General features: G+C 40.9%; 1 protein-coding gene across 1 annotated transcript in view; it reads left to right on the top strand.

Annotated features, from left to right (window-relative positions):
• TEKT1 (tektin 1) overlaps positions 1-16,287 on the top strand; it is a 112,664-nt gene that overhangs the window by 46,139 nt on the left and 50,238 nt on the right. Inside the window, exon 4 of the mRNA XM_078683538.1 lies at positions 3,102-3,230. Within this exon, the coding sequence (XP_078539664.1) occupies positions 3,102-3,230 (129 nt within the window). The remainder of the gene's footprint in view (positions 1-3,101; positions 3,231-16,287) is intronic.

Genomic DNA, 16,287 nt, shown 5'->3' with positions numbered 1-16,287 from the left:
GGTTTTCTAATGTAGGAGCATGCTTTACAGAATCGGTATTTTACTGAATCTGTATTTACAGATTTGGTAAAATTACTGAATCGGTAAATACAGACTCAGTAAAAATACCGATTCTGTAAAAGCACATGTAGGTAGCACAACTTTGAGTGCCGCAGGCCTTACAGATTCGGTATTTTACCACCCAATCCAATTGAGTGTTAAAATACCGAATTCAGGTGTGCATGCACATGTGTGCATGCACACCTAGCCATGTTACAGACAGACATGCCCTTAGGGCATGTCTGTGTGCCACATGGCGCACATGCCTATTTTTGGGGTGCCAGAGGGTGTCAAAGTGACACCCTCTGCACCCTTGCAAAATTCGGTATTTACCGATTCTGTAATTACAGAATCGGTATTGCCCATTGATTCCTATGGGCTTCAAGGCCCATAGGAATCAATGGGCAATACCGATTTGGTATTTACAGATTCGGTAAATACCGAATCTTAACGATTCGGTATTTACAGTATCTGTAATACCTACATCTCCCCCCTTCATATTTACCGACTCTTAAATACCGAATCGGTAAAATTCGGTATTTAAGAGTCGGTAAATATGAATTACCTACATCTGGCCCCAAGTCTCTAATTATCCCTCCATGGGATAATTTGCCTTCCCATTTCCTTATTGCATGAGAAGTCTTTTTGCTTCTTGTACAAACTTCGCCAAGGCAATTGCAATGTCAAAGAACTGCATATCCATAAGGAGCTTAGGGCCAGATGTAGGAACCCTAATACCGGTCGGAAACGGCCGATTTCGGCCGTTTCCGACCGGTATTAGGGTTTTCAGATGTAGGGGGCTGAAAATTACAGAATCGGTATATTTACCGATTCAGTAAAATTATCGATTCGGTAATTCCAAATGTAGGTGGCAAAGTTTGCAGTGCCACAGGCCCTTAAGAGTCGGTATTTTACCACACAATCCTATTGTGTGGTAAAATACCGAATTCAGGTGTGCATGCACATCTGTGCATGCACACCTGTGCAACGTGACACACAGACATGCCCTTAGGACATGTATGTGTGCCACATGTCACACAAGCCTGTACTTGGGGTGCTAGAGGGTGTCAAAGTGACACCCCCTGCACCCTTGCAGGATTCGGTATTTACCGATTCGGTAAATACCGAATCGGTATTGCCCATTGATTCCTATGGGCTTCAAGGCCCGTAGGAATCAATGGGCAATACCGATTCGGTATTTACCGAATCGGTAAATACCAAATCTTACAGATTCGGTATTCCTGAATTCGGAATTACCTACATCTGCCCCCTTCCCATTTACAGACTCTTAAATACAGAATCAGTAAAATTCGGTATTTAAAAGTCTGTAAATGGGAATTACCTACATCTAGCCCTTAATTGCTTGCGTCCTTGAGCTTATTCCATATTTTAAGAAGAGTGGCCTTAAAAGCTTCCGCCGTACCGGATGCAATTTTCGGCAATCCATTACAAAATGGACCCTGGTACATTTTACATCTAACCTGCATGTACATTTACCACAGTCATCCATTTAACTATTTTTTATTCTCTCATTTGAGCGGGCAGGATTGATGCCTATTCTCGCTTTCAATCATTCCAATCTCTTCGCATAATTTGGTACAGTATCTAGATACGGATAACAATTGTCATTACTTCAAGTATTTAAAATAAAATGCACAGACTCCTTTTGATTCAAGTAATCCAAGTCAATCTGCCTAGAGTTTTCATTTCCTAGGATTTTTAGAACTTTCGTCTGTTCATCAATGCATAATGACTCTGGGTCAATTTTTACTTTTAAGGTTTCACAAATGGAGTACAGTTTATTTCTGGTAGCTTTTGCCCACTTCAGTTCACTCAGTTGGATCTCCCTCTTACACCAACATGCCACTTTCTCCTCCTCTTCTGTTCCCAACCGTTTCCAAAATCTACACAGGTTTACCTGGACTTGTATGTTCCATGCTGGCCAATCTAGTTCTAACCTAATGGCCTGTAACATTGAGGAGCTGGGTAAGGAGAGAAGAGTTTTTAAACATTTCCCTTCTTCCTTATCCCATGAACATTTTCCTCCCAAACACAACATTTCTGCCCCGTACTGCATCTGAGGGGGGATCATAGCCTTAAATGCTTTAAACACTGGTCTATGAGACATGTCTCCATAATTACTATTAAACTGTTTCAACCCACATATTCCTGCTAGGCCTTTTGTTTTCTGGGCCTGTACGTGCATACCCCAGTTTAAATTTCTGTCGAACCATACTCCTAAGTATTTATATTCATTAACAACTTCAATTTTGTCTGACCCAGGAACCAGCTATATTAATATTTTTTCTTTTTTCCAAAACACAATATTTTTGTTTTCTCCATATTTACTATTAGGTGTTTGGATAAACAATATGTTTCAAAAACAGTTAGCTTTCTTTGCAACCCTAATTCGGTTTGGTCGAAGATAACTAAGTCATCAGTATATAGCAGGCAAGACAAATGCTTTCCATTTATTTTTGGGCTTGCTCCTCTTTCAGTTATTAATACTTTCAGTAAATCTGCAAGAAAAGTAGAGAATAAAAGAGGGGCCAATACACATCCCTGTCTTAACCCATTATTGATTTATATTTCTTGGGTTAAACCTCCTGCTATATCTTTCTAGTTATTAGAAGGCATGCTTCACCTATCCATCTACCTCTCTGAGGTTTGTGACAGCATTCTGCGATGTATATATGGTATGGTACTGGTACTTCCAAAACACCAACCTATCTGGGAAGTAATGGAGCACACTGATGGATGAATACAGCATTATCTTTGAAATTGTGAGTTTTATGGATATCTCCTCCTCTGTTGTGCAGCAGAATCTACACGAGACTGCAGGTAGGGTTCTCTACTCATTATTCATTATGCCCTTTTCTTGCACACATAAGGCCTCCTTCTAGGAAAGCTGGTCTTCATCCGTGTGAGTCCTTCCAAGTCTTATTCATCTGAATTTGCTTTTATTAACATTTCAACACTTGAGTGACAACTTTTCCTCAAAAGTTACAAAGTCCATATTCACTTAACAGTCTAATCAATTGCTTTCCTTTATCTGTTTCCAGAGAAAAGCGCATTGGAATTGATTTGGTGCATGATGAAGTGGAGCGAGAACTTATAAAGGAGGTTGAAGTTATCGAAGGGGTTATGGCTTTACTTCAACGCACTTTAGAACAGACCATTGAGCAAATCAGGTAAACATCAGGTCACTTCTTCATTGTGTGTGTGGCTCTGTGTGCGGGTCTGTGTGTGGGTTTTTCGCTCTACATCTGAGTTCTTAGTTCCAATACAGTATTAGGAAAGCACAGATCACCGAATAGGAATCAGAAAGATCTGATGTTTTATTGAGTTATCAGTTTGTCAATCAAGAATTGTTTCCACCTGTTTTGTATGCCACACATATTTATCCCTTTAGCTCCTAACCTCTGATGCTTTACAAATCCTACAGTGCCAGACATTCAGTAAGATATATTTCAGGGCACCAAGAAATCGAAGGAAGTGTAATGAGGTCACTTAAACGGAGTTACGATCCGTTCACCTATCAATAGCTCACTGAAAAATAGAATGATAGCAGGTGCCATCACTTCAGCCGCAGACAGTGATGTGTCCATTCCTAAATTGAAGGCTTTTGACCCGGTAAGAGTTCCTCAGGTGAGACAAGATGGAGGCTCTCAAATGTTTGTTGCCTCACTTGGACCTGCTTACAAGTGCGGAGTTATCACAACCGATAAATGTGACCATGAGGTGTTCGTAATTTAACAAATGCCACAGTTGTTGGCTATTCCAGCGTTTTGGGGAATAATGTGGATATTGGGGCCTACCGTATCAAAATCCTGGTACATTACATGCCTTTTCCCCAGCAAAATTGAATAGCTGAAGCTAATCGGTCTGTAAGAAAGGTATTTAACTGGTGTGATAAACATGGCTCCACTTATAATTGCAATCCTTGCACATACAGGTGTTTGCACAGGGGTCACAATTTACCAGGCTTCTTATACTCAGGACTTATGTGAGCAGTAGCGTTCTCTGATGCACTACAGTATGGCCCTCTAACGGTTTCCGATTCACTACTAGAAAATGCACTTTCACTTGACTGTTGACACTTGACTGTCCTCTGTCTTGGAAGGAATTACATTTTGAGTGTTTAGAGGAGCTATCGGCAACAGGAGTTGCCTTGTGTTTGTGAGATGGGTTGGGGTGTATGGGGCTCAACCTCTCCATTCGAGCCCCCCTCCCTTTTTATGGCCACTCACTGATTTCCATTTTTCCTCTCTTCAGTGCTATAGCTGACTCTGGCCTCCTTGGTTTCCAGAGAGAAGCTACCATTTTAGATTGGCTCCTTAAGACTACAAATAAATGGTGCATTAGGTCCCTGGACCTCTTTAATCCTGAATAAATTAGGGTCTGGTATCAGGTTCCCTGCACATGCTGGAATCCAGGTTGGAAAAATCTAAAGCTCTTGCATTAACAGAGTAGACACATACAAAAGCTTTCACCTTGAAGTTTGAGCAAAAAGGTGTTTATAGCTTCATGGAACAAATATACCAGAAGCAGCAGGAATGAGCCATGAACAACCATTCAGGCTGCTCCTAATATCATGAGGATGGTTTCAGTGTATGTGCAAGAGAGACAAGTGGAGTGCCAGTCCTTGGCCCCAGGCGGTCACTGAAACAACCACTGTGCTTGACCATGAGGGAAGCAACCTCAGATTATCTCCTCTTGGATAAGTAGATCCACCATTCAAGACGCAGGACGCCGTAGAGTTGCTATACATTGAGGACGGAGGCCCGCACCCAAGGTAAGTGCATGTCTCGAAGATGCTGCATGGTGATAGATGCTTCTTTTAAAATTTTGGGAACCAACGCCGGCTGCTGGTCAGCCGCGCAATATCTGGGGCCCTCTCGTTGTATATCTCCTCTCCCGAAATGCCTCCCCCTCTGCATCCTCTCCCGCGCTCCCTGCCGGCACCCCGCCTGTGCCGGCTCCAGTGCTATAGGTATCTCCCTCCTTCCCCTGCCCGCTGCTGTCCTCCTGCGGCCCCCATGCCCACATTCCACCCCGCCTGTTGCCTCTTGCTGCCCTCCCATGCTCCGAATTGGGCTACTGTGCCTCTCATTCCATGATGTGCTGCTTTTGTATCATTGCCTTCATGCTGTTTATGATCGATGCAATGTTTTTATTTCCTTCTATCGTGTGTTGCTCACTTTTTTGCATATTGTAACCTGATATGCATTATTTTCAATAAAGGACTATGGATTTTTTTTTAAAATAATTGTTTGGGCGGGGAGGAGCGTAAAGTCACAGTCTGGACTGATCAGAAGAATCTGTCAGCTCAATGAGGTACAGTAATGCTAGGCATGCCGGATGCACACTACCGTAATGGTAGGCATGCCGGATGCACACTCTTCTTTTCCAGGATTCATTCTGAGATCTGGTATTATCTCGTATTATACAGGGAAGAGACATGGGAATGACCTATACTGTCCTACATAAGTGGAAGAAGGACTAGCGAAAGAGTTACCTTCTACAATTCTTACAATACAACCTGGGCATCCTAGTTCAAAGACTTTCGATTAAAGGTTCAGGAAGCACTGAATCTGATTGCCAGAGAAGATTGGTTACATTAAAATCCAATGCATAGAATAATGAAACAGGATTTGCTATTTCATTAAAATTGACTTTTCACTGCCAGAGATATCCTATACCGGGGTTTTTAGGATTCACAAACATTTTTGATGTGTAAGAAGTAGCTTCTGGTCTCTCTGAGTGTGAAAGGATATCATCTAGTATATCATAAGCTGCAGGATTTGTGCTCAAACCAAGAGTGTACATCTGAGGCCAACCTGGACACTGACATTGTTTCCCACTCCCTCTTGTCCTTGGACTAACACCTCTATGGATTTTATTGTAGAGTTGCTTGTATCCCATTGCTACAATACAATATTCCTTGTTGTGGATTATTTCATAAAGCTTGGCCATTTCATCCCATTAACAAAATTGCTAACAACCTCAGAACTGGCACAGCATTTTCGGCCCAGATGATATGATTACATGGACTACCTGAGGTCTCAATTGCAGATTGAGGCCGACAGTTCATAGCCAAATTTTGAAATACATTTTTACAATGATTAGGATCTGTGTACTACAAGTCCACTAGTTACCACCCTCAGTCTGACAGTCCACCAGAAAGCCTCAACCATTCCTTGAAACAATACTGATGATGTTTGATCAATGAACATCCTGGGGATTAGCCTTCAAGGGCTACCTTAGCTAAGTTAACTTATTACAACTTTCTCGAGAGCACTTTGGAGTACTCTCCCATCTTTTGTACTTCTGGATTCCATCCAGTGTTATGGTCTCTGTTTTTAGCCATCACAGAAGTACCCTCGAATACAGAACTACTTCAACAGCTCCTCCATATAAGTTAGCTTCTCCTCATTTTGGTGAAGGCCATGGTAGGCTATAAGAAATATCTTGATCGCCATAAAAGACATGTCACTAATTATAAGTTATGGGAAAAAGTCTGGCTTTCTAACAACCATCTCTCCCTTCCTGGGTTTGAAATGAAACAGTGGGCAAGAACTCACTGCTTTTACGTATGGCCTTACTGAATAGATGGAAGACCCATCTTATAGTACATGTATCTTGTGTCATGGCTGCAGTGCCATGACCATCCAATGCCCCGTCCACCACTGGCTCTGGTAGATGAGCGCAAGAGTATGAGTCAACTCTAGACTCTAGAAATTTATCAATGGAGTCTTCATTATCTGGTGTAATGGAAGAGGTGTAATGTGTCAGAGAGAGCATGGCCTTTCATCCCCATAAGCCAAGAAAATGCAAGGGGAGGAAAGGAATCCTGGGGGGAGGGTGGATGCTGTGTCAAGATTATATCAAGGAACATGCTGGGAAGGACACATAATTGCAAATCTACTTGGATTTGGGCAAGAAGATCATGAAAGACCAGGATGGACTGGAGACTGTGGACTACCAGCTCTTGGTGGCTGGCTCACATGCTGAGGAATAAGGACAGACTGCGGCAATCAAAGTTAAATGCATAAAGATGAGTCAGGACACAAGTAGATTGCCAATCCCGGTTACTTTATTTAGGAGAGAAGATCCCATGCAGCTTCCACTGGCAATTGCCGTATCTTCTAAACAAACCCACATTCTGTCCCCTCAGCACTCCATTCTAGATGATATGACAGAGTTCCATGCTCATGTTGACCAGAGGGTTGCAGGATACCATTAACTAAGCAACCTTCTTAGTTACCACACAGACTTTTGTAGGTTAGGCCGAGTAGAGAGAGCACAACACCACATAGTCACTATGAAAGGGCCATAAACTTGGAAGATGCTCCATGGCAACTTTCTGCGTGTTGGATGACTCCTGCTTAGTTTGTAACCGTATTGTGTTTTCTTCATTTTTCTACCCTTCACCACCTTGGTTGCTTTCCCGTGGTTGTCTTACCTTTTCTTATGCTAGATTCCTATCCTCCTTGATCCTTGGCTGTTCTGGCTCCCTTTGTAGATGCCTTATTTGCCTGGTGCACCTCTGTTTGCTTACAGGCCTATGGGTATTTCCTAGTGCCCTCAGGGCTTGTCATTAACATCTCTTCTGAAGTACCCAGGACTGATCCAGGAGGTTAGGTTTTCTACTCGCCTCTCTGAAAGTCCTAAAGGGGAAACTGATGGATTATTGTCAGTGTTCGGTCCTTGCGGGAGCAGGCGCATTCCTGATACTGTCAGAATTAATGTAGAAAAAGTATAATGTAGAAGCAAAATCTCGATAAACTATTTTAAGATGTACTTTCACAAAATGATACACATACCTTCCAGTTGTTATAGTTGTAGAGGTTATTACCAGAGAGATGAGAGAATATATACCTTTAGTCTACCTACTGAGGATTTCGGACATAAAGCCTAGACACATGAAAAGAAAAGACCATTTCTCACTTGGCCTACATTAAAAGTGGCACTGGGTGCTGTGGGGACCCTAAAGGGCATATGCAGAAACAATTTCTATGGTGCACTTTTGAAAACAATCAGTACCCCCATATAGAGCAAACTTATCTAACAGGATTAAGGCTTATCTATTTTACCCATGAGCTTTGTCAAAGAGTTGGTCCAATAGACAGATGCCTACGAAGGCTAAATCAAAAATTTAAGCATCTATCAGCAGAAATAATCTAAAGGAGGTGGTGATCAAGAAAAAAAGTTTGGGTATTCATTAAAAAGCAAATTAGATCAAAGCCTTCTCAAATTATTAAATGTTTGTCTTGCTTCTGTAATATCACAATGTAGGGGAGAATAATTTATTTATTTATTTATAAGGTTTTATATAGCGCTGGCTTGACCCTAGTAATAATGTATAGCAGAATAAAACCGAGTTTAAAGCAGAGGATGCAAGGTCCCACCCCTTGCATCAATCATGAGTCATCTTTAGAACAAGAAATGGCTGTGGTAGTAGATCAGATAGGGGATCTCAGTGCAATACAACTGTGTTTTGGTAAATCCTAATCACAAATATTAAATTCCTTTTAATCATGTGTGGCCATGAACATAGCTAAAGGGTTGCACTCATAAATATCGTCTCCTGATGTGGAAAAAACTAGTTGTAAATTGCTCTTGCCCTCATTTTGAGTCCTCTGTTTGGAATCAGTACTAATGCTGGTTGCTGCATGCGAAAGTGACTGTTAATTCCAAATGTGGAATTAACCTCCAGCTATGCCTGCAGAAAACAGCAATAATCTCTAATTATATCAAGGGTGCAAACAACTCATATTGCTATTTCCCATACATTGTTCCTTATTTGATTGTGAATATTGCACAGCAATCAGGATATTTTTTTGAACATTCACCTTTGAACATTTTTTTAAATAAACATGAAATGGGCAAATTGATACATTTGAGTGAATATAAGAGGCGCAACTGGGTCATAAAACAAATATGGAAATATAAAAACATTAATTTGGGATTTGAAGTCTTACTTTGATTCTGATTGTACAGGCACATACAAAACCCCAGTGTAATTCTCTTCGATTTTAAAATCTACCAGTTGAGCCTGATCAATTCTTCCTTTGTTTACCTTAGTTTTACGTGACTTTTACGCAAATCAAAATGGGATGCTTTTTTTATTCATAATTCATTCTATTTTACATTTTTATTAATATGTGCATTTTTTGGCGCACCTTCATAAAGACCTTAAGGCCCGGGTCAGGATCGGTTGCAGGGGCGAGGTCACCAAAGCTGTTAAGGTAGAAAGGGGGTTAGACAGGGTTGTGTTCTAGGCCCCCTCCTCTTTATCATCTACATTAACGGACTGAATAAAACATAAAAATCATTGACTCAAGACGTTCCAAAAATCAATGGAAAAACACTACCGGTACTACTCTATGCAGATGATGCGGTCCTTATGGGCCGCACTCCGAATTCCTTAGGCACTCTAGTGCAGGGTTTTGTTAACTACATGGACACTTTGGACCTATGTACTAACTTTAAAAAGCCTTTTATATTGTCGGATGGTCCTAGGAAACGTCAACTTAGTTTTATATCTGTGGATAATCAAAAGTTGACGAGCACTAGCACCTTCCCTTATCTTGGGGTGGTCTTTGCTCCGAACGGCTTCTGGACTGAGCATATGGCTCACTCCAGGAGCAAGTTCTCAAAGGCCACCTACTCGATTCTCAGTCTTCCACGCCCAAAGAGAACAGGTGCCATTTTAGCTATTTTTTTTAATTTTAAATTGCAATGTGTGCCAACAGCCACGTACGGCGCTGAGAGTCCCTGTATCCATGTAGAAGATTTTATTAGGGCCTGGCCCTCCCTCTTCTGGTTAGCCGTCTGGAAAAACCCGGCTGCATCCTTAACGAGACAGATCATTAGTGATTGTATTGGATGCGAGAAAGGGAAGGATATCTCTTGGTTGTCAGTGGTGTATCGGAGCTTATGTAGCGTTAACAAGGGAAGTATCTTCTTAAATCCTAGCTTAGCAGTGACTATGCATAAAAATTAAAATGAGCTGAGGAGTGCGCTCTATTGTTGTGTAGAACAGAAAGGATTGAAAAAGGAATTCAAATCCCTTGTTCTCAGCTAGATGGCCATAGAATATCCCAGGTAGCTGCTGGCTAACTACCTCAACCTGTCCATGCGTCATTGGGAGAGGAGCCTTTTATTTCGCCTAACGGCAGGCACTGTTAAATTTGTATTATGTTTTCTCCTCGGTCACCACTCTGACCCCGACCACTTACCCTGCCCATTTAACGGTCAGAGTGGTCCATCTATTTTACATTTTCTGTTCTTTTGTAAATACTATTTAAAGAATATTAAGTGGGTTTTAAAAAGTTTACGCCTATCATTCTGGAAAATGCTTACCTGAGGTTACTTACTCTGGATGATGAAGGCTGGTCTTTCGCACAGGCACTTTTTTGAGAATTGCTGTTCAAGCATGTCAGATGATGTCTAATCTTTGAGTCTTCACATTATTTATATAAGAATTTTTCTATGAATTTGACAGACTATTGTATATTGTATGTTGCTAATTGATTTTATTATGACTCTCTTACTTGTATATTTTTAATCAGTTTTGTTGCTGTGCTTTTTATGGATACAACGTTATCCGAATAAAGTGTCTTTGAACCTTGAACCTTGAAAATGTTTATTGTATTACAGCGTGCCTACATCAAAACCCTAATGCATGACAAAATATAGTTAATTTTGAAATCAATTGTTTATCCACTTTTTCCTTAGATTATATATAATTTGTTTTCCAAATGTTTCATTTTAAATAGTATTCATATTGATCCCAGTATTCAGCAAATATATTATCTTTATCACAAATTTCATATACTTTTCATAACGATAACATTTATCTTAGAAAACATGAAATAAGTTTGTAAACAATACCACATTAACTCAGAACCTTAATCTTAACAATCCATACACCTTCTTAAACAGAAAACATGAATCTTTGCAGAAAAAAACGTTTTCATTCCTAGTCTTAGCTATCGAGGTCTTTTTCAGCTCAAACATATAAGCTTATAAGCATATATTGCATATAATAAAACTCAATTTTATAAAGTTAGATAGTGAAATACTCTATAAAAAAAATAGACCAATGCTGATTTTGGCAACATTCTTGATTTACATGGGCCTTCAGCATGGCAAATAATTAAGCACTATTATCTGAAGGTGAGGGCACTCATAGGTAGTTGACTGGGTGAAGTCAGAGGGTCTGTGTTGAAGCTGCGGTACCTGGTCAATAACTTACTGGAAGCGTCTTTCCCCTTGCTTAATACCGTAATGTAAATAGACCCTTGAATTCTGGGGTAAAATTCACAGAATTATTAGTGCAATCCTAGTAATCATGGGAACTGTGATATGTTCAAAGATGATTATACACAGAGAAAAATGCTTGTCCTCTGGAACTTTTTTACAGATTTGATTGTATTCTTTCATGATTTTTTCATGAAAAACCAGTGCAGGTGTTCAGAAGCTAAAATAAGGACACAGTTCCTATAAAACCACAAATATCTACCTGGAGAAAAAACACCCAAGAACCCGATTGAAACATGGAATTCCAAAGGTACCAGCATCTGACAGTTAATTCCAGTGTGTTCTGATGCTGCCCCACCACAGAAGTCTATTAACCAATTAGGTCGTTAAAATGTATTAGCCCTGATAAATTTGAGGCACAGCTAAGCACTGCACTACTTGTTGTAAAATTAAAAGCATGTCCTTTGGTTGAGATTATAGTAAATGACCAAGTGAGGGGTTTAAAATTGACATAGAGATTAAGGTTGGAGATCCAGAAAGCTAAAATGAGGGCACACTTTTTATAAATTCACATCCTCCTCCTCAACCATGTAAGCAATATGTGTGCTGTTTAAATGATGTGCTACCAACAGCAGCAGCACGTTCTCACCAACAGCAGCAGCAGCACTTTCTCCGTTGATTCCCCAGTGTTCTCCTCTAGCTTCACAATAGAGGTAAAATGAACAAGTAAAGTGCCTAAATTCTATATTCTGGCACAATTGTGGAACTTCTGAATGTCAAATAGCTGGGAATGCAGCTGTTGATTTTAAAGCCTTTCTTGTGCAGCAAAGGAAGTTAATAATCATGCAGAGGTTACCGTTAATATCTCCTTAATTTTAGAATATTAGCATTCTGGTAGATATAAAGGTTATTTTAATCGTACACCATTTTTTTGCTAGGGAGTAGATTTTGTGAGAGAAGCAGTAAGCTGTTGTATACAGACGTCATATTTAAACTAAGCAGATTAGTGCTCATGGATAATGAGCATTTAATTTTGGTTTTTACTTCTCACATTTACTTTTGACAACAGCTGGATCTCCCTGCATAAATGGGCACTGCCTTAAAAATTATATTTACCGAGGGTAAGGGAAAGAGAAAGCACATTTTCGATATGTATTTATTGTCTATAAAAGTGCTTCTATGCATTCCCTGTAAACTGGTTCAGTCAAAGGTAATTATTCAAAGCATATTTTAAAACAAATATCATACGTAACTGTGTGGCATCAATTGTACAACTGTGAAAGCTGTCATGGCAACTGTCTGCAAGACATTTGGTACCAACTCTTTAAAACGTACATAGGGTAGGCTTTTGTTCCACCTGGAGGAATATTTCCCTTTCACCTGATTCTAATGGCTGCCTGGTGTTTAGGTTCATTGTAGAACAAAAACAGCAGGGTGTCCCTTATGTTTTAGTCTACACTCAAAATGCAAAGCAGACATACTTGCTATACCATTTCACAAACCGGAAACATGTAATGATATAAAAACATGGAAACAAATGTGTTTAGGGACTCGTTTAGTTCACAGCGGAGAATAGAACCATTTTCTAGCACCTATGCATCAAGATACAGGAAAGTGAAAGATTTGTCTTCTCTAGAAACAGGTCTTCCATTGCAGGCACATTCTGTGAGCGAGGTGAACATTAACGCTCTCCATCACACCTCTGATCTTCACAGGCAGCTGTTAGAAGAAGAAGGCATAGTGATCAGTGGTTGGATACTATAATGAGGCTTGAATCAGGTACCGACTATGAATCTCCTGAATTGTTATGAAACAGCTATGTACAAATCAAAACACAGCATTTCTAAAGGCTTTTATCCACATTTCTGCATGGGTAGGTAGTTGTTTATGTAGGCAGAAAATGATGTAAACTGTAGACAAAAGTGAATATACAATAAAAAAAATAACTGTGGTTTGTTGTCATGGATAGGGATTTTATGAAGGCCCCTTGCACATTCTATCAAAAATTCGTTTTAAAAACATGTAAAAATAGGCAATCATTTAGAATAAATTATCCCAGTCCCCTATGAATGGCCTTTTTTGAATAGGGTGAAATTTACTTAAAACGTAGAAAAACTAGAGATCATTAGTTATGGTCTTAGCAAAAGAATTAATCGATATCACCTGATTATTACAGGTTTAAAAATCCAAGGAGAATTTTCATCCTTGGTCCTATTGCACTTGGCCTTTCTTTAGGCATGCAATTCATACTGATTCTTTACGTCATTTACACACAAAATTTCACTCACACACACACATACACACACATACTTGAATTGCACACCATTATGATCAAATATAAGTCTATGAAAACATCAGATTTTTAAACCCTGAAATGGAAACCCTTTTCTTTTTGGTTAATAATTGTAATTAAACATTAAGTAGGATGGTTTGAAAGGATATGCATTTTACAAGCTATCCATGAGTTGTATCCTTCTTGTATTTTCAGAATATAATAAATAATACTTTAACAAACCCAGAGATCGTTTGTGCAAGCCCTTTTAGGGCATGAGGATATCAGTGCCAATCTGGACTGTAACACTCGAGTTGGGCAAGTTGGTATTTGTTGCTGCAGCATAAAGCCCAACATTAAATCTAGTGTGAGATTTGCACACAGGCTGCTTTAGAATCCATGCTGGTTGTTACAGATAAGTGTTAGAAATTGGGTTGCGGGTTGAGGAGAGTGAAACCCTTCTCAAGCAGCAACCACAACCCTTCTCAAGGTGAAGTCACAAAAAGACCTCAAATTAACCTGTGCTCAACCCTCTGGTAGCTTTGCACAGAGGAGTCAGGCTTAACTTAGAGGCAATTTGTAATGTATTTGTGCAACACTTCTAACAGTAATCAAATGTAAACACACTACAAAAGGACCTCAAAATAGAGTAGATCTTAATAATTAAAAATAGACCAAAATGATAAACATACTATCAGTAGATCCAGAGAGATGCCATTTTAAATATCTAAGTTAAAATAGTACCAAAAAGCCCAAAGCGCCACTCGCGGCTATTAGCCGTGCGAGACCAAGAGTAAGTCACAATTCAGACCGACCGAGATGGAGCGTGGATCGATACAGCGGTCAAGTCAGTCCCCCTGAAAAGTTACCTTCTTCTGAGTCCAGCACAGTGGAGGGGCTGCTAGGAGCAGTGAATTGCTGTAGACAGTCAAGATACAGGTCGGACGAGTAGGCCAGGCAGATGTAGGTGGAACGAGCAGGCCAGGCATCGCAGACAGGTGTTTCTGTAGCGTGATGATCCTGGTGTCATCACAAATGGTCAGGCTGATGCTTGGTGATGGCTCTCTATGTGAATGGTTAATCCTGTAGTGCGAAGGGTCAGGCTGGCAGAACTTTACATTAGTGCAATATTTCAGTGCCAAAGGACCTATTCACAGTTACAAAAGGCCCACAAACGTCAAGTCAGCTTCTCTGAGGGCACACCAAAGGTCCAGGTCCTGATGGGCCCCACTTGGGGGTCAGGGTCTTACTCCAGCTAGAGCTGGATGCTGGTACAGATGGTTGGGAGCCCTGCAGCTCTGAACAGGAGGCCAGTAGACTAGCCCTAGGAGTCACTCTGAGAGTTGTGGGTTCAGGTGCAGGTCCAAATCCCTCTGACTCAGGCAGGAGAGCAGCAGGGCAGCAATCCAGCAAGGCAGCAGTCCAACATGGCAATAGTCCTGCAGGGCAACAGTTCAGCAGACTGGCAGTCCTTTCAGCAATTCAGCAGTCCTTCTTCCTGGCAGAGTTTCCACAGGTCCTGGGGTGTACTGAAGAGCTGATATCTGAGGACCAATATTTTTACCTGGATCTTTCTTTTTTCTAGTGGGAGAACCTTCTAGAGGTCTCCCTTTAAAGTCTACAGGCTTTCCACCTTCCCTGCCGAAGTTCCATACTAACTACAGGGGGTATGCATCCCTTTCAGTGGATGCAGGACACATCCTATTCAAGTGTAAGTAGGGCTGTGCCCAGCTCAGCCCTTCCATCCTGTCAGTAATTTCCCATCCAGGTACATCTAAGCTCTCTGTTGTGTGTGGCTGTCTAGGAGGAATACACAAAGCCCAGTTGTTAGCTACACCAAGTCATGACCTTAGACTCGCTTCCTGCTGATAGCAGGAAAACATTAATCCATACTCTGGTGACGCCCCACCTCGATTATAGTAATGCCTTGTACGTAGGCCTGAGTAGGAAAGGCCTTCACAGGCTTCAATGCGTTCAAAACGCCGCAGCTAGATTGGCTCTTAACCTCTCTAGAAGATCGTCAGGGAAACAAGCCTTAATGCGACTCCACTGGCTCCCCATACGGGAGCGTATTATATTTAAAAGTATGTGTATGACCCACTGCATTGCTTATGAGAGAGGTCCCGTCTATCTTCAAAGGCTTCTTACCAAGTACTATCCTAATCGTTATCTACGATCTCAGGGCCGTATGCTCTTTCAGGTGCCCAGAATCCAACGGGCACGGATGGGCGGTCGGTCATTCAAATACTTGGCCAGCAAACAGTGGAATGACCTCCCCAGTGAGCTCCGGATGGAGCCATCGGAAGGAAACTTTAGGCGCAAACTGAAAACCTATCTTTTTCCTAAACTTTGAGATCCTCTCACCCTTTCCTCTAGCGGCCTTTGCTTCTTTGGGGTTCTGACCTAGTTAATTAGTCTGAAAGCGCGGGGACACACTGTTGCCTAGTGTAACCAGGCGCTATATAAAAGGTGTTTATTATTATTATTATTATTATGTGACTGGGGTTGGGGAAGGGGGCATCTAAACTCCCAAACTTGCATCAATTTCAGCATCAGGAATATTGCATAAAAATAAAAATAGCAATTTAATGAAGGGATGGATGAAATTATATACTACCCCCAAAAGTGCAAGAATGTTCGAAATAGGTTGCCTACCTTCTGCTCAGTGGGAAACACATGGAGCTGCGAAGCGGCTCTCATCTGACAGA

This window comes from Lissotriton helveticus, chromosome 3_1 (genome assembly GCF_964261635.1).
Source record: "Lissotriton helveticus chromosome 3_1, aLisHel1.1, whole genome shotgun sequence".
Taxonomy (NCBI): domain Eukaryota; kingdom Metazoa; phylum Chordata; class Amphibia; order Caudata; family Salamandridae; genus Lissotriton; species Lissotriton helveticus.
The sequence above is the reverse complement of the archived record's forward strand: the minus strand, read 5'-3'. Positions and strand labels throughout refer to the sequence as shown.